Source organism: Ahaetulla prasina, chromosome 7, assembly GCF_028640845.1.
Source record: "Ahaetulla prasina isolate Xishuangbanna chromosome 7, ASM2864084v1, whole genome shotgun sequence".
Taxonomy (NCBI): domain Eukaryota; kingdom Metazoa; phylum Chordata; class Lepidosauria; order Squamata; family Colubridae; genus Ahaetulla; species Ahaetulla prasina.
In genome coordinates, this window is record NC_080545.1 from 84,761,494 (window position 1) to 84,780,461 (window position 18,968).

The following is an 18,968-nucleotide window of genomic DNA, read 5'->3' on the forward strand; positions in this document are numbered from 1 at the left end:
GCTGTGTTTGCAGTTTGCGTTTGGCGATTTTCGCAAAGCTTTGCAAAAGTGTCCCAGGACATGATTGTGATCGCTGACCCTGTGTCCACTTCCAGTCGGCACGGCACTCCTTCGATTTTTGGTTTTGTGAAGATTTTCTTCTCACGCGGGTTGCTGCACGACCTACTATCACGGTCGCTCGATTTGACTTCGCGCCTTTTGTTTTGACCAATCACGGGTCGCCTTGCCGATCCAGCGCTCTGATTGGTTGGTTTGAATTTTCGGCGGAAGGTTGGGGTGCTCGACAGACTTGAGCCAGGTGCCCTTCTTCTCGCACCGCCGACATGTAGCGCCCTTGAACTTGCATTGTTGACGCTGGTGTTGCCCTCCGCAACTTCCGCATTCATCCCGGTCTTCTTTGCCCCTTCTCCCGTGTGGAAAACTCCTTCCTCATCCTCGCCGCCTGATTCGGTCTGGATTTCTTCGTTGTGGACCGGGTTGATTTCGCCGCCACCAGTGTGAGCGGCTTTTGTAGGGTTTCCGCCGCTTGGGTGGACATCTCATGAGCTCTGGCTTCGCCCAGAGCGCTTGCCAGCGTTAGATTGCTTTTTGATAGCAGCCGCCTCGCAAACGAATGTCCCTGACCCCACGGATGAGTTGCTCCAACAGTTCCTCATCCAAATCTCGGTACCCACAATATTTAGAGGCTTTTCGTAGGGCGGCCATGTATTCGCTGATGGACTCGCCCTCCTGCTGTCTGCACTCTCCAAATTCAAATTGTTGCACGTATTTGGATGGGGTTGGCGCGAAATGGTTCTTCAATAGGTTCTGCAGAGTTTGCCACGATACCGATTGTACCAGCGTTGGCTCTGCCAGGGCTTCTGCGATGTCGATGACCTCGGGACCGCAGTGGCTCAGGAAATATGCCCTTTTTCTGTTATCTGGAACTCCTTGCAGTTCGTTCGCCTCAAGGAAGCTCTCGAAACGGGTCATGTACGTTCCCCATTTCTCCTTGGATGGGTCAAACGGCGCGGGCGGTGTGTAGCTGGCCATCTCTGCGTTTCCGCCCTGAATTTGCTGGGTTCGGTTCTTTCGTGCGTTCAGCTCGTTCCTGGTGCTTTTAGCCTCGAGATCCCACCTTCGTCGCCAGTGTTAGATTCGGGCAATAACGAGGCAGGAGACCAGGATAGTGACAACAGCTCTTTACTATATGGTGAACCCAGCAACCGGGCTGGGGAAAAACCTCTCCTTAAATACAGTTTAACCGGCGGCTTCAACCAATCAGCAACGTGCTTGTTTCCCGCCAAAACATTTAAAGATACATTACAACTATAGAGATGAAAATGATGTATGCAATGCAAGTAGAAGGTGGACTTTGAAGAAGCAGGATAGAAAGAGTATGGATGCCTTTGGACTTTGAGGCAGGGGAAGACTCCTGAGAATGCCATGTATAGCCAAGATACAAGAAATGGATCAACAAACATATCAAGAATTCTCACTCAAGGTACAAATGACCAGGCTCAAATTAACATATTTTGGACACATTAGGAAAAGCTCTCTAGACATATATAGCAGATCTCCAACCTTGACAACTTTAAGACTTGTGGACTTCAACTCCCAGAGTTCCTCAGCCACCTTTGCTGGCTGAGGAGCTCTGGGAGTTGAAGTCCACAAGTCTTAAAGTTGTCAAGATTGGAGACCCCTGATCTATAGCATTTAAAAGATGGAAAGAGATGGAAGAGGACAACCAGCAACAAGGTAGATGGACTCAATTATATGGATGGATGCAATGGATGTACTACTGGGAGACCTGAAGGATCAGATTGGGGACATATCTAGACAAAAACTATGTAATAGCTGAAAAATGACACCGACTTGATGACATATAATCAATCAGTAAATGGTTTATAAAACCCCACTATTGAATCTTGAGTGTTTCACATTGAAAGGCAGTAAGCAATAATGGGAACTTGCTTATTGTTTGCTTTTTAAAACTATAAAAAATCGTTTTTTGTGATATCTGCCATTTTTTAAAAAGAAATGTGATTACTAAAGACCTATTACTTCTTCATCACATTTATGACATCTACTTTTCCTCATGGGAATGTTTCTTGATCAAATAGCATGCCAACATTACCCAAATTATCACATTTCATTCTTGAGAATTTCAGGTTAAATCATGTTCAACATCTAGCAACATAGATATTTTTCTTCAGAGAGTTTATTTCTCTACTACTCTTTTTGGCCCATTGTTGGAATCATTTGTTACAGTTCTTTCTGTTTTCTCCAGAGCTGATAGATTCCTGTTATTCTCACAATAAGGGTAGGTAGGTGTAAAATTACTAGCCCTTGTATGATCAAGTGTACATAGGACCACACTTGAAAGATGTACTCATTTTTAAAAGTTTAGCCTCAAATGGTGATATGTTCATTTTTTTAGGATCCATTGGTTATGAAATAACTAGCACATTTTCTAATCCATAGAGGGACAATAAGCTTAGAACTCAGTAAATTAGTTTCTGGAGCTTATCAGATTTACATGAGTGCTTATGGTATTTTTAAAGAAAGTGCAAGCACATTTAGCTTGATTGTTCATCATATTTGTTCCATAGCTGTGGCTCACATTATTGCCCATTCTGCCTCTTTCTTTGCTACCAGCTGGTTTACTAAACCTGGATGCAAGAAAAGAGTTTCATACTATCTATATACTACTAAAAACCTCTCCTGTATGTTTATTTGTAATCTTCAGTTCATCCAAATGGTGCATCAGAGGGGAAACTTAAGGCACCACAAATAGACAAAACTTCAAGAATGGATCCAAAATCCAGGACCTATTACTCCTTGAAATTACAATTCAAGTATTGGAGTTGGAATAGTTGTCTTCAAAAAGTTGTGGCCAGCGCAGTGCCACCACGACACCATGGTCACCCATGGTCAAGTGATTGTGATTTCCAATGTTCTCTGCCAGTTCCCCAAAAGCAAAATTAATGGGAAATCAGCAGGATACTTCGCCCTAGTATGGCTTCCAAAGCTGACACAGGAATTCAGAAATCACTCGGATTCCCATTGCTTATTTGCTGAAATGATGACCCAATGTGGCATGGGCCTTATAGTATATACCAGTCTGAGATGGCTGAATCTAGTTAATATACAATAAATAGTGACCAAGAGAAAGCATGATAGGGTCACATGTGTAATGATATGAATGAATATAATTTACGTGATGATGTCATAACACATGTAATTTCGCTCTTCCCTCCCCAGCAGACACTCTCTCAAACCTGACATATAAGCAGAAACAAGTTACATTAAAGTATTGAGGTGTTAGGACAAATAGTAGCAAAGCTAGTTTTAATAGCTATGTAGATCATTCTTTTTTTAATTATGTTGAAGTTGAGAAATTACAGCATGTATTTATGATAATGATTTGTTTTCCTTTCAGGCACCGGATTTCTAAATCTAAGTTTAGGTAAGCATTTCAATTTTTCAAAAAAAATGTTCTCTCCACTTCTACTGATGCTTGTTAATAGGAAATTCTCATAGATCTTCTTGTGAATAGTAATTGCTTATCATAAATATTCTGCTGACTAACATTTGTGATCAGTAAGATTATTCAATCTTCCCATTCAATCAGCAATTAATTATTCTTTATATTAATCTAATGAAGACAAAATCTAATGAAGTATTAAATTGTTGATTACCAGACTCTATATGATCTTGTTAACAGTAATGTAATTTAAATATCATGTAAATGTGAGAAGGGACATGGCTATTGGAATACATGAAGAGGACACAGCAATGTCAGTAACTGGGATCAGAGTTACTCCAAATTTCTTCTTGAATAGTCAGAAGGTGTTAAAAAAAATTAATCCTCTGCGAAGTCATAAAAAAAAGCTGTACAGGTTTTATACGAGTTAAAAAACATGTTACGAGCAACTCTTTTAAAAAGCCTGTCTTAGTAATAGGAACTTCTTCGTTCACAAAAAAACCCACAAATTTCCTAGAACCTTAAAAAAAACCTCATAGACCAAGAATCTTAAGTACAAAACATGCAAAGCCCACATTTTCTCCTTGGAAACCCATATTTTTGTTTAACTTAATTTGTTTTTAATGGGGAACAAAATTGAGGGTTTTTGAAGAATATTGTTATATTTTCTTTAATTGTCTATGTAATAATTACTCAGCATTTTTAAAATACTTAGATTTTGTAATATTTTGATACGTTTGAACATGACAAATGGTTATTTGTTCTTATAACTATTACTATTACCCAGTGAGGGGCAGTACCAGCCAACTTTGGCTGATCTCAAAAAGCTAAGCCAGTGACAACCTTTAAGATTTGTGGACTTCAAGTCCCAGAGCTCTCCAGCCAATATGGCTGGTGTTCTCACCCAGGTCCCCAAACACGACAAACCCTCTGTAGTTAAATCAAAGATTCCTTTATTAGGAGCACCAGCAGCCCCGGCAAATAGTTTCTCTCACAACGCAAGCTAACAAGTCCATCCGGCTGGAAAATGAATAGTTGTGTTGTGTCTTGCCCGCCCTCAGAGCAGCCGGGGCCTTCTTATCTGCTCCCGAACACGGAGGAATGTATGCCTCCCAGCCCCAGTCCTGGCTCCATGCCCAGACAAACTGCAGAAGAAGGAGCACCTCCCTGCCCCAGCCCTGACTCCATGCCCAGGCAAACGGAGCAGCTAGACCCCTCCCCCTCCTCCACAGCATGTGAGCCTGAGGAGGGTTTATTACCAACAGCTGATTGGAGTGATCCTCGCATCAGAAGATTGGATAGGCGGAGGCAACAGAAGGAAGGGAGGGGCAGGCCTTAATGAGTGCTGAGTCATGGAGCCACACCCCATGGCCTATATAAAGGATCTGCTTTCTGGCAGTCTCTGAGTCAGGCAAAAGTCGAACTTATCTTGCTGAAGTCACTTACTGGTCTCCTGCCTGCTCTGAGGACTTTGCTAGGACTTTGGGCAGAGCTGCAGAGGCAAGCCTGATTCGGATTTCCCTGACCCGGCCGTCAGCGGAGGAGTGGGATACGACAAGTTGTCTGCCACATCTGTTCATCTCCGCCCCCTGCCTTTTATCCCCAGAGCTAGGATGGGGCTTTGCTAGCAGTGGTGGCTCTTCCATCCCAAGGATCTGCCCACATATTTCCACTGCTCTCCTCTCTTCTGCCTTCTGCGCATCCGGGCATCAGGCACTGGGCCCAGCTGTATCTCCTCTTCTTCATCAGCCACCTCCAGACCTGGGGGTTGTTGATGCTCCATCTGAGGGCCCAGGCTCTGCCTCTGTCTCTCTCTCCCTCTCTGCCAGCTCCATTCCCTCTTCCCCCTTAAAGCTCTCAGGTTGCCTTGATGCTGACCATGACTCTCACACCTCCTCCTCCTCTGATTTGGCTGCTGGAGGAGCCACTGGCCGACAGGCCACAGCAGCTGGTTGAAAAATTCTATATAACTTAAAATTGCCAAGACTGAGAAAAACTGAGCTAATAATATCAGATCTGAGAAATAGTTGGATAAGAAACCACCAGAATTTCCAGAGATTTGGGCAGGAAAGTTAAAATTGGGAGGCGGGGATGGACATGGAAGAAATGCACCTTTAGCAGCCAACCACAACCCCTGGATTACTTTTCTTACAGAGAGCACAGCTGCTGAATGTGTTTCAACACAAAACATTAAGGCTGCAGCCATCTGTGATCTTTTAAGAATGCCTTTGAGAACAAAAGCATCCATATAAATAAAGAGGATAGCTACAAGCTAGCATTTTACTTTTTAGAGAGAAACATCCATAAATAAACAAACTTTTAAAAAAATATAAAGGCAGGTGAAAAACCCGGCAGACAGCAATTTAGGAACCATATGCTGTTGTAAGACATTATCTTAGAAATACAGAAGACTGTCTGATAAGATACTGCTGGAAAATTCACTTACTGTATTATTTTACTGACAGTTCAGCTAGAATGTTTTCATTGGGAGAAACCCACAGTTGTTTAAAAGATGGGCGACTATATAAATGCTTTAAATCAATAAATAAATTGCTGCTTATTCTTATCACTGGGCAGAGACAAGATAGAAGGGGGCAGAGATGAGCTGCATCCTTTAAATATGCATCATATAACAAGACTAGATTAGGCACCAGTTGCTTGGAAACTGGTTGCTAAGCAAGCTAAATTCTGAAGAATAGGAGATGTATAATTAGCTCTTCTTTTCTTTTCTTTTTTTTTGGAGGGGGTTATTAGTAATTACTGTCTGAAGTCACTCTGACTCTTATGTGGGGCACATGTGTTCCAGAAAAGCAAACTGTAACATCACATTGCGTTCGTAGCCCATCTCAGCAATGAGTATTATTACTCTGGGTACAAGAGAGAAGATACTGTAACCTTGCTATAGAATTCTTCAAAACAATTTTGATCCAGAGAATTCTTTGGTTATTGTTGTTGAGTTATGAGCTACTATAGACCTTGATCATGAAAGCCAATATGGCTAAAATTATATTCAGCAGGAACAGAAAAGGGTCAATTCCTGTAATCAAAGATAAAGCCTGTGGATATTAGATAATTGGGAAATTATTATTTCATGGTGGGAAAGCCTAAGGAGAATTCAACAACTGGAATGTAACCTAATAACCATTATGCTCATTTTAAGCATAAGAAGTCATATTTACACAAACTGAACTACTGAATTCTAACTAACCACAGAGGTGGAAGCTGTAGTTTTGAATCCGTAGCCTTGCATCTTTTGAGGTGTATGAGAAGAAAGGAAAAACCAAGAATCGGCTTCTTCGTCCCACTTCTAACAGCAGTTTTTGTTGGAGCTCCTCCATACAAATCTTAGCAGCAACATGGTACAAAATAAAACATATGCATCTTGTAGGACAATTTCACGCACGTTTCCCACTAGCTGGTCCCAAGTGAATCCAGCCTGTCTTATTTCAAGAGGCAAATACACAAGAATGAAAGTTCTGAAATCTTTATTTAAACTTATGGTCCTTCGTTGAAAGCCATTGAAAGAGAAAAGTTCTATGCAATAAAGCAAAGGAAAGGGATTTAATGGTAGAAAAAAAATAATCTTCACCACAATTTCTCAAACAGTATCTAGTATATCCAAACTGTCCAGTCATCACCTAAGGAAATGATCAACTTGAATCTTTATTTTATGGTAATTTATGCTTATTTATGCTAAGATGCCAAAGCCTCAGTGGTTAAGAACGGCAAATTTATGCTCAGTAATCTTTATTAGGCTAGAAAGCCGCTTTCTACAAAACTCTTATTCAATAAATTAACAAGTTCCAGTTCAATATATTAATGAGAGAGACAGTATTTAAATTTAATAAATAAGTAGGTATAAGATATATAAGTATACCTTCCAATGTATGATAATATTGTGTAGGACAATTTGAACATATTTTGTGTAGTCTCTCGCCGAACCATTTTACTCTTCAGGAATACCGAAATTAAAATAAAAGTCTGCAAGAAAGAAAAAGGTGAGGATTGTTTGGGGATAATGTTACAAACGTGACTTTATTTGCCTCTTCTTATAAACTTATTTATCACAGACATTCTTGAGAAAAAGTAGTCCTTAGGTCATGAGGCAGATCGGAATGTCCTGCAACCATGGTCAGTTTTTCTCTTTTGTTTCCTTTTTTCCAAGCCGCTACTGGCGTAGATGGAATCGATTCTGTAGACGAAAATGTCGAGCTGCTGTCAAATCCAATGTGTTCTACTGGCTTGTGATCTTCCTGGTGTTTCTCAACACACTTGCCATTGCCTCTGAGCATTACAATCAACCAGACTGGCTCACTGAAGTCCAAGGTAAGAAGAGGCAGAGAGTTAGTGTTGTGCGAACATAAACTGAATGCAATAAGTCTACATGACGTAAAACCATTTGATCACTTAAGCCCCAGAAAGAATTAATTACAAAATGTCAAAACTAATTATCAGTGCATAAAATATGTCTGCATTTTGTACCATTCCAATCTTCAATTAAATGAACTTATTTATATCCTCTCAAAACATTTGATATTCGATTGTTTTTTGCAATTATTTACTAAGCATCAAGAAGAAAATAAAATAATAAAAAATATTTTCAATCCCATATTCCACGTTCTGTGTGCTTCTTTAAATAGTGCCACTTTATGATTTATTTGTATGATAGTATAGAGTTCTTAGCATCTTTTGGTTGAACCAGCGGTCTGCAAACTTGGCTCTTTTAAGACTTGTGGACACCAACTCTGGGAGTTGAAGTCCACAAGTCTTAAAAGAGCCAAGTTTGCAGCTCCCTGGGTTGAACTAGTCTTTCAGTGCCATTATAATGATCATTATTTGTTTATTTATTTTTTATGAGACACTGCGAATAAGGTATTGCTGGCTTTGTTCACGGCTGAGATGCTGCTGAAGATGTACAGCCTGGGTCTTCAGGCTTATTTTGTGTCTCTCTTCAACCGCTTTGATTGTTTCATCGTGTGTGGCGGAATCCTGGAAACTATCTTAGTGGAAACAAAAATCATGTCCCCACTTGGCATCTCCGTGCTGAGATGTGTACGACTTCTGAGGATCTTTAAAATCACAAGGTATATGATTTTTTTTTAATGTTATGTGGGCTTGACAGGGGAGAAAGGAAGTTCGACCATTTTCTACTTGGAAATGTTATTCCAAACAAATAAGGCAAATTACGAATCTGCCACTCCTTTGCATGAATCATTCTTTCCTTGAAAGTCATTTCTTGCTTTTTGACTGGTGATGTGGAAACAATTTTTAAATTATTTATGCCCTTTCATTACTTTTTTTTCCCACTGTGTTGTAAGGTGCTGTGCAAATAAGATAGGCCAGGGCAATGGGCAAGAAATACATGGATTTAAATAAAATCACAGTCAAATATAAATGCGACATAAAACAGCTAAGAACCTCATAAAATTAGGATGGTTTGAAAGGTAAAATAAATAGACATGACAAATCAAGAATGGAGTCACTTGGCAATGAGATGGGCAGCATATAAATTTAATAAATAAAACTAAAAATAAATGTTCACTCTGTGAGGTAAAGTTTAACCCCAATCCGATCAGCCTTTCAAAAATCCTTTAAAACGATGATTTTTCCAGCAGCTTTGGGGATCCTCTAGAAACAGGGAAGTTGTGAGTTATTTACATTATATATAGGATGTTAATCCATTGCCCTACAATCTTATTTGTATTTATTTGTAATAGTTCTGTGATTATTTAGACTTGGTTTTGGTTGTTATACACCGCTCAGTTATTTTAGTCCTTTAGTTATTTTAGTTATTGTACACCACTCGGAGTCATGTTTGTGAGATGGGTTGCTATATAAATTTTAATGATGATGATGACGATGATGATGATGATAATAATAATAATAATGACATTGCTATACCTGGTGACAGCAGAATTGATGAGAAACAACTTGAAAAAGTCACCAGATATCAAGATTTGAAAATCGAATTGCAGAGACTTTGGCATAAACCAGTGCAGGTGGTTCCAGTGGTACTCAGCACACTGGGAGCTGTGCCTAAAGACCTAGGCAAGCAGTTAAAAGCAATTGGCGCTGATAAGATCACCATTGGTCAGCTGCAGAAGGTCACCTTACTGGGATCTGCTCGCATAATCCGCCGATACATCACGCAGTTCTAAACGCTTGGGAAGTGTTCGACTAGTGATCTGTGATACAAAATCCAGCATAATTATCTCGTTTGCTGTGTATACTGTCATTTTGTGTAAATAAAATAATAATAATAATAATAGAATCCTATTTGGGAGGACACTTGGGAGGTGGAGCAGCAGGACTTGAAAGGCCTCAGTTGATCAGGCCAATGCACAAGGGCTTCTGAAGCGTACAGGTAGTCCTTGTTTAACAACTGCTGTGCTTAGTTCCCGTCTGAAATTACCAGTCCTCATTTACAGCTGTCAAAATAAATCAAAAATTGAGCACTTCACAATTTGTGAGCATTTACAAACATTGCAGCATCCCACAATCATTTGTGTGCTTCCCAACCAGCTTGTGATGAAGAGTCAATGGAGAAACCAGCAGTAAAATCACAAGTCATAATGCTATGATGGCTGGCTTAAATGACCACATCTCTTAGCAACAGCATTGCCAGTCCCAATTGTGATTGTCAAGCAAGGACTACAAAATAATTCAGATACTTTGGTCCCAAGCTAAATAACCCCTGAAAAATTGAATTGGGCCTGGAAATAGTCTGAAATCTAGAAAAGACAGTTAGGACATGGTAAAGCAAAACATTTATGCTCAACTACATAAAAAGTTCTAAGGCATACATGCTGTTTATTGTTCTAAGCTAACAAAGTCCTATTTCTCAAACTACTTCTATCCTGTGTAAAGGTTGTTGTATACCTTTATTTTTAAAAGACTTTAGAAGAGTGTGTTAGCTATAACACCTATTGTAATTTGAACTCTTGGAGATAATAAAGGGATTAATCAAATGTTTAGAAAATTTTAAATTTACCAGATTTTATACTGCTGACTTTGTGAAAAAAAACAAACCATGTTGCTTGGAACTGACTTTCCCCAGTTGTTTGTGTATGTCTCACAAGGTTCAGCAGAATGGGCACACTCCAGGTCTCCTTTTTTTAAGGTGTGGCCTTGAGAAATAGGCAGAAGTTCCACTACCAAATCAACAATCAGAGGGTCTTGAGCTTGGGCCAAGAAAATAATTTAGACAAACTGCTCCCTACTTCACACAAAGATAAAAGGAGGTAGATAGAAGCACAGTCATACTATACTCTGCTATATAGTTATTTTGGGCCTACATGACACTGGTTTCTTAGTCTACATTACCATGATGGGCTGATATGGGACCAGAATCGCCTCAAACAAACGAACTATCTAAATAGTCACTCAGTGATCTTGTTAGAGCTATTGATTGGCTATAGATGGTCTCAGTGGTGGGTTGCTATTGGTTTGCCCTGAATCGGGCGAACTGGTAGCAGCGGCGGGGGGAGGCTCCGCTCGGATGCTTCTGTGCATGCGCACACAAGCACAGGCGTGCCCACGAGTGAACCGGTAGCTACAGGTTTTGAAACCCGCCCCTGGATGGTCTCAATTGCCCCAAAGATTTCCTGAATTTAGATCATATATCAAAAGAGAACTCTATCTCCTCTTTCTCTTTCCTTGCAAATCCGTATTCTCTCTCTTCCGTATCCATAAGCCTTTATTTTAATTTTGTTTATTTATTTGTCCAATTTTCAACGAACAAGCTATTTTGGGTGGCATAATTGAAATGAAGGCTATTATTCCTGGTTATTTATTAACTGTGTGTATATTGCAGCCATATAACTCTGTGTCTCTAGTGGCACACAAAACAACTACATTAAAATAGAAAATAAAATCATGATTCTAATAGAACTAAAACCCAGTAAATCACAGACTGTAAAAATAGAAAACCCATTGAGAATTATATGATCACAAATGGTTTTAGAGTGTGCAGACTTAGTTATCATAAAGTAATGTTCTGCATTTCTTCTTTATCATCATAATTGGTAAAATGGCTGATTGCAAAAGGCAGATACATAATTTCAACATAAGAGCTTTTGGCTTATAGAAAGTGAATAATACAATAACAGGGAAAGGGGCAGAAACCTCCTAATATTAGAGGTTTTATAAAGAGCTGAGTTATAATAGACTAAGTCTTTTGATTTGGGTTTAATCAAATATGGAATTAGTTTTTCTTTTCATTATAATTCCCCCTCTGACTTCTTGGAATTATTTGTGTGGGCAAATCTGGTTTCTAGCATTAGCAATGTTATGTACAGTGTGTTTTCAGTCACTGTTTTGCATTAGAGTGTTGGCAGCACAGAGGGTGTATATGGGGGCATACTATAATTGTTTATGTTCCAGTTTACCTCATTGCATTCTCTTTGTGAAAGTGTATACTCTGGTAATCTCTCAAAGCAAAATCTGTAGTAAGGCCTCCTTCATCTGTGAGCTGATCACTGAGGACTGACCTGGTGTATATCACCAAGATTTGATTGGGCCCAGAAGGGAGTGTTCCTTTCTTGGAGATGTGCCCACCTGCGTTTCAAGTGTGGCATCAATCAAGAACCCAGGTCAGGGGTGAGGTGTGGCTATGTCACCCAAGTTTCTCTTTTGGCATCCAGAGTACTGGTCCCCAGACACATAAGATACCTATTAGTTTCAGCTCTAGGAGTCAGTTGGGGCTATTGGAATTATATCAGCTTCCCTACTGCAGTACTGCATGTCAACCTCCCTTCTTGGTTTCCTTGATTGTCTGGCCAGATTAGCAATGAAGTTCTCAACTCATGATTTTGGGAGACATTTGAGGGAAGGTGACTGAGAAAATGGTTGCTCAGCAATTCCAAAAAACTCTGAATGAGGCTAATTAACAGGATGGCTTCCAATCATGTTGCAGGCTGTGACATAGGATTGAAAAGGCGTTGATCGCATTAGTGGATGACGTTTGACAGGATGGGATGGGGCAATGTATCCATGCTTGCTCCCCTAGATTTTTCACCAGCTTTTGTAATGGAAAGAAGTAATAATGTTGAGGAACAGGAGGAAAAGCTACAACCAGGGCAAAGGTCTGATAAAAAAAAAACCCTGAATCTAGGCCAGAACTATAACCTGAGTAAGCCTCTCAGACAAGACCCAACCAAATTATCATGAAGATGAGGGAAGAAGCACATTCAGGCTTCAGATACTGTTACTATACGTCACTTAACAGCGATATGGGTGGCATATGAAAGGAAGGAAGGAAGGAAGGAAGGAAGGAAGGAAGGAAGGAAGGAAGGAAGGAAGGAAGGAAGGAAGGAAGGAAGGAAGGAAGGATCTTATAATAAAAGTAGAATGCATAATTTGGTTTCCTAGTTGACCTACCTTGAAAGTCTGACAGCTGTCAACACTCTTGATCATGACATCCTTCTGGACTCAGTCAGGGGCTGGGAATGGGCAGCACTATTTTACACTTGTTCTATGCTTTCTTTGGGAATAGTTCCAAGCAGAGTTGATGGGTGGAGGAGAAGTCTTCTCCATGGCCCTTGCTTACGGGGTGATGCAGGGTTCAACACTCTCCCCACTCCTATTTAACATATACACCAAGCTGCTGGGTGAGGTCATTCAACAGCATAGAGTGAGGTATCATCTCCACCCTGGACCGTCCAAGTGACATGAGATTCCGTCTTAATGAATGGAGTTTATGGAGACATATTGGTGTAGGATCTAGGTCCCCCTGGTTCCATAGATTCTCGGTCACTTGTTCTGCATGAGATTACCTCATCTTCCAGAGCTCTGCAGTTGCTGGAGACTGTTATCTTGCAGTCTCACAAGGAGAAGCTTGTGGGCAATCCCAAGTCCTCTCCTTATCCAAAGAGGAATGTTCAAAAAGCCAGTCTATTCTCTGGCTCTGCCTTCTGCTGCAGTCTTCAATTCCACTTTTTGCAGAACTGTTCTCAGTCTGCTATTTCTTCCCTGGACATTTCTACAAATGATTGCATGTTGATATATGTCCTAAGTATTCAAGGTGCAGAAATTGGGAAGAACTTTTGTGTTTTATTTCTGTGGTCGCTAGTTTTCTACTGTATATTTTAGAGAAGTGGTAGTCAACCTGGTCCCTACTGCCCACTAGTGGGCATTCCAGCTTTCATAGTGGGTGGTAGGGGTTTTGTCCGATACTGAAGCACTTTCCTTTTGTTTAATTTAACTGACTTTTTAAAAAAAATTCATAGCATTATTTAAAGACATTTTCATTAGGTTTTCATAAAATTCCCTGTGACAATTTAAATTTCTGAAAATATACTATCGCCCATGCATAAGTTTAGTTCCTGTTACATAAGTGAAACTAAATGGCGCTACTGTGCGACTGCAAACAAAAGAGCCTCGTCCCAGAATAGCTCACGCATCTTCCCCCACATCACCCAGCTGTAAAAGACAAGCAGAGCTGGTAGCCGGCGCCCCCCCCAACCCAATCCACGATGCGCAAGAGGCATGCACAGATGACGATACACGGCACTTTACTGTGGAACTGGTGGGTGGTTAGAAAATTTTACTACTAACAGAGATACAAAAGTGGGCGTTAGCTATAAAAAGGTTGACTACCCCTGTGTTAGAGGAATATCTGAATTATTCATTTCTTAATTCATTCTTTGGAAAAGACATTTTCATGGCAGCTTTCCTCAAAGAAATACCTAACACAGACAAGAAACACCTGCTTGTTTTTTTGTTTGGCTCCCCAGGTACTGGAATTCCTTGAGTAATTTGGTGGCTTCCTTGCTCAACTCAGTGCGCTCCATTGCCTCCCTGCTGCTGCTCCTCTTCCTCTTCATCATCATCTTCTCCCTCCTAGGGATGCAGCTCTTTGGGGGCAAGTTTAACTTTGATGAGATGCAGACCAGGAGAAGCACCTTTGACAACTTTCCACAGTCATTGCTCACTGTGTTTCAGGTACCGTTTTCTTTCAGTCTATTTAAAAAAAAATAATGCACCCTTAAGTAACAATGGAAGAGGATTCTTATGTCTGTACCAACCTACCTTCAAGGTATTGGTTACCACCTTTAAAGCGCTCCATGGCTTAGGACCCGGGTACTTACGGGACCGCCTGCTGTTACCTTTCGCCTCCCACCGACCCATACGCTCTCACAGAGAGGGCCTTCTCAGGGTGCCGTCCGCCAAACAATGTCGGCTGGCGGCCCCCAGGGGTAGGGCTTTCTGTGGGAGCTCCCACGCTCTGGAACGAGCTTCCCCCTGGTTTACGTCAAGTGCCTGATCTTCGGACCTTTCGCCGTGAGCTGAAAACGCACCTATTTATTCAAGCGGGACTGGCCTAAAATTTTATTGGGGTTATTTATATCTTAATATTTTAAATGTTTTAAATTCGGCCACTTTATAATATGTTTGTTTTAATTTCTTTTAATATTTATACTGTGATTTTTTACTTGGCTGTACACCGCCCTGAGTCCTTCTGGAGAAGGGCGGTATAAAAATTGAATAAAATAAAATAAATAAATAAATAAATACATTGAACTAAACACTTTCAGAAAGATAATTAATATTCATTAATCGCTAGAACTTTTTTTTTAAATGTTGCAATATTTCCCAAAGCAGGCAAACCTAGGGAAGGTGGGCTGAATATGAATACAAAATATTACAATAAGTACAAGATTAGGGAGATCTAGGCCGGCAGCAATTATTCATAAGAAAGATCTAGAGCAGGGGCCTCCAACCATGGCAACTTTAAGACTTTGCAAAGCTGGCTGAGGAATTCTGAGAGTTGAAGTCCACAAGTCTTAAAGTTGCCAAGGTTGGAGACCCCTGATCAAGAAGTTACAGTGGATCAGAATAAACACATGGTATGAGACAGCAGCACAACAAAACAAGTCAATTTTTTGGGAGGCTGAAATAACAAAAGCATTGTATCTAGATCATGGGAGGTATTAATCCCAATGCACTCTTCATTGACTAAAATTAAGGGAAAGGAGATCCATGCTGAATATGAGACGTAATTTCCTAACTGTAAAAGATGCTAAACAATAATCTGTCTAGAATTGTGCTAGATCTCCCTTGTTTGAGATTTTCCAGTGGAGGTTGGATGACGATAATCTGTAGTTCAGTTTATAGATTGAGCAGAGGGATGGACTGGATAATCTATGTAGACTAAGATTCTACTCTGCAGCCTGAGTTGGTGGATATCTAACCCAACCCATCTGTGCAGAACATCTTTCCATTTGTATCTTGAAACTCAAATGGAGATTTGAGTCAATACCTTGGAGTTTACTGATCAGGTAGGTTTCTTCAAAATAGAACAGGATGGTGTTATTTCTTGTAACAGGCTTTTTTGCAGGTGTTCTGCATGCTGTCTAACTATATATCCCCCCCTCCATTGGCGGGAATGTGTCATTTAGATCCTGACTGGGGAGGACTGGAATTCGGTGATGTATGATGGAATCATGGCTTATGGCGGCCCCTCTTTTCCAGGCATGTTGGTCTGTATTTACTTCATCATCCTCTTCATCTGTGGAAACTGTATCCTTGAGTGTTTCTCTATTGCAAATCGTTTGAATATAGTTTGAATTAACAATAGGGCAGCATTGGCAATTGATACGGTTAAGCACCAGCTAGGACTCATGTACGATAAAATGGTCTGTACTGACTGAGGCTACATCCTGCTGCTCTTCTTCCTCTCTGCCATCTCCTGCTAGCTCAGCTATTGCTCCTTCTGGATCAGGTAATTAAAAACATCAATGTTTAGCAAGCAGAAAGGAAAAGAGACTCTTATCAGAGTAGAGAGAGTTGGTTTCCTGGTTTGTTCTTCTTCAAGTGGGAAAATGGATAGAAAGTCACAAGGACAGCAAAAGTTCCTTGGATAAATTTCAGACCTGTAGGTTTGCTCCTAGCAAAACTGCTTTCGCCATTAACAGCTGCCAATCCCTTCATCAAAGAAAGGTTTTTATGCTTTTCATAAGGGAAAGGCAGACAATTCTGCTTTAGAGGATCCAATGTAACACAGGGAGTTCTAAACAGGACAGGACATACCTTAATGCTCACATAATATTATTATTATGTATTATTAATAATATATTATTATTATATTATTATTATATTATCACATATTATTATTATTAATAATAATAATAATAATAATCACAAATTCCTTGTGTGTCCAATCACACTTGGCCAATAAAAAATTCTATTCTATTCTATTCTAAGACCACATTTTGAGTACATTTTTAAATTTGTTGTTGGGGTTACTTGCAAAGTCATGTCCAACCCATCACAAACCCATGGACAACTTTCCTCCAGGCCTTCCTGTCCTCTACTATGCCCCGGAGACCATTTAAGATCACGCCTACTGCTTCAGAGACCCCATCCAGCTACCTCATTCCCCTTCTTTTGCCGTCCCCTTCTTCTTTTGCCCTCAATCTTTCCCAGCATTAGGCTCTTCTCCAGTGAGTCCTTCCTTCTCATTAGGTGGCCAAAGGATTTGAGTTTTATCTTCAGGATCTGGCTTTCTAAAGAGCAGTCAGGGTTAATCTCCTCTAGGACTGATCAGTTTGATCACCTTGCAGTCCAAGGGACTTGCAGGAATCTTCTCCAGCACCAGAGTTCAAAGGCCTCAATTCTTTGGCGCTCAGCCTTTCTGATGGTCCAACTTTTACAGCCATACATTGCAACTGGGAACACCATAGCCTTGACTATATGCACTTTTGTTGGCAGGGTGATATCTCTGCTTTTTAGTACACTGTCTAGATTTGCCATAGGAGCAAGCATCTTTTAATTTCATTTTTAAATTTTTAAATAATGAATTTCAAAATTCTAGAAATATCAGAAGCCAATGGTAATCGATTTTATTGATTTCAAAAAGATACTATTCAACGAGAATCACTATGGAATATTGTAAAGCCTTATTGTATTCCTCAGTGTTTTATCAACATCTTTAATAGCCTGTATTATAACTCTAGCTGCTGTGTACGAATGGAATCTGGCAACACAGATTCTTTAACATCGATACAGGAGTAAGACAAGGATATATAATATCACCATTCTTGTTTCTCCTTTCCATGGACTTTGTTATGCATAGAGCGATGGATAACTCTAGCTTTGGCATCCCGTGGGCAACACCTCATTTAACAGATTTAGATTTTGCAGATGACATCGCATTGCTTGGTGAAAACAGGGGTGCTTGCAAGAAATGACCATCAGTTTAGATAATGAGGCCAACAAGATTGGCTTACTTATAAATTTTGAGAAAACCAAGTTTATGCATGTCGGAAGTGCTCAGGGTAATGTGCCTATAACAGTCCATAGCCAGGTTACAGAACAAGTCCAACAATTTACTGATATTACATTTGCATTTACTTAGCATTATGTCTATCGATGAAGGTATAAATAAGGACATTAACTATCAAATTGGAATGGCAGCAGCCATATTTCAAGGCATGCACCCAATTTGGTCTACGACTGCCATAAGTATTACCACAAAGATAAAATTCTTTTCAAGAGTGTTGTCATACCAACTGCAATGTATGCTTGTGAAACATGGAAGTTGATTAAACAGTTAAATGTTTTGCAGCAATGCTGCTTGAGAAGAATGCTCCATGTCTCACATTGTGACCACATCACTAATGAGAAGGTACTACAAAGATCAGATTCAGAACACTTATTGAGAACTGTCAATGAACATCATATGTGGTTTGGTGGCCATATATCACTTATGCCTGAAGACTGGCATCCCAAAATTGCACTACGTTGGATACCTCCTGGAGGGAAGAGGAAACGAGGCCAGACTTGGAAAACTTGGCACCAAACACTAAACAAAGTTCTTAAGATTATTAATATTTCTTGGGACAAAGCCAAATAATCAAAACTATTGGAAATCATTTGCTATCCAATATGTTCTTTCATACCTAATGTATGTATATACATAAAACTGTAGAGAAGGTATATTCCAAGTACTGACCATCTGAAGTTAGCCAAATGCCACCTCTTTTTTCAGTTGTGTAATCATCATGTGTGGTAATTTGGATCTAAAAATGCTAATTTTTACTTAAACATTTACTCTTGATGAACATTTTTTTATATGGCCTCACCAATGCATTGGGAAACATTGCTGTGTCTGCTATTCTTGGTGAAATATATGAAATAATTTATGCATTCACCCTTAAAACTATTTATATTAATTTGAATGTTTATCTTCATGTTGCCTATCACATGTGGTACATTCTAAATACCATTTCACAGGATTGTGCTTCATAGATATTCACCGATATTTTCTTTAAAGAATCTACAAATAGATATCCTGCTGAATGTCTTCTTGGCCATTGCTGTGGACAATCTTGCTGATGCCGAAAGCTTGACATCTGCTCAAAAGGAGGAGGAAGAAGAAAAAGAAAGGAAAAAACTAGCAAGGTAAACGTTTGTCTATTTTGGCATTAAAAATGTTAGCCTTTTTTTTTCTTGAGAGTAAAAGCATGTCCAGAACAAGAGCTTCTCATGCTTTGTTTGGTAC

The 18,968-nt window shown here is 39.9% G+C and overlaps 1 protein-coding gene across 1 annotated transcript in view; it reads left to right on the forward strand.

Annotated features, from left to right (window-relative positions):
• The window catches only part of CACNA1C (calcium voltage-gated channel subunit alpha1 C), a 614,085-nt gene that overhangs the window by 444,993 nt on the left and 150,124 nt on the right, over positions 1-18,968 (forward strand). Inside the window, exons 11-16 of the mRNA XM_058191893.1 lie at positions 3,422-3,448; positions 7,632-7,792; positions 8,325-8,550; positions 14,200-14,407; positions 15,865-15,985; positions 18,754-18,868. Coding sequence (XP_058047876.1) covers positions 3,422-3,448; positions 7,632-7,792; positions 8,325-8,550; positions 14,200-14,407; positions 15,865-15,985; positions 18,754-18,868 — 858 coding nt within the window. The remainder of the gene's footprint in view (positions 1-3,421; positions 3,449-7,631; positions 7,793-8,324; positions 8,551-14,199; positions 14,408-15,864; positions 15,986-18,753; positions 18,869-18,968) is intronic.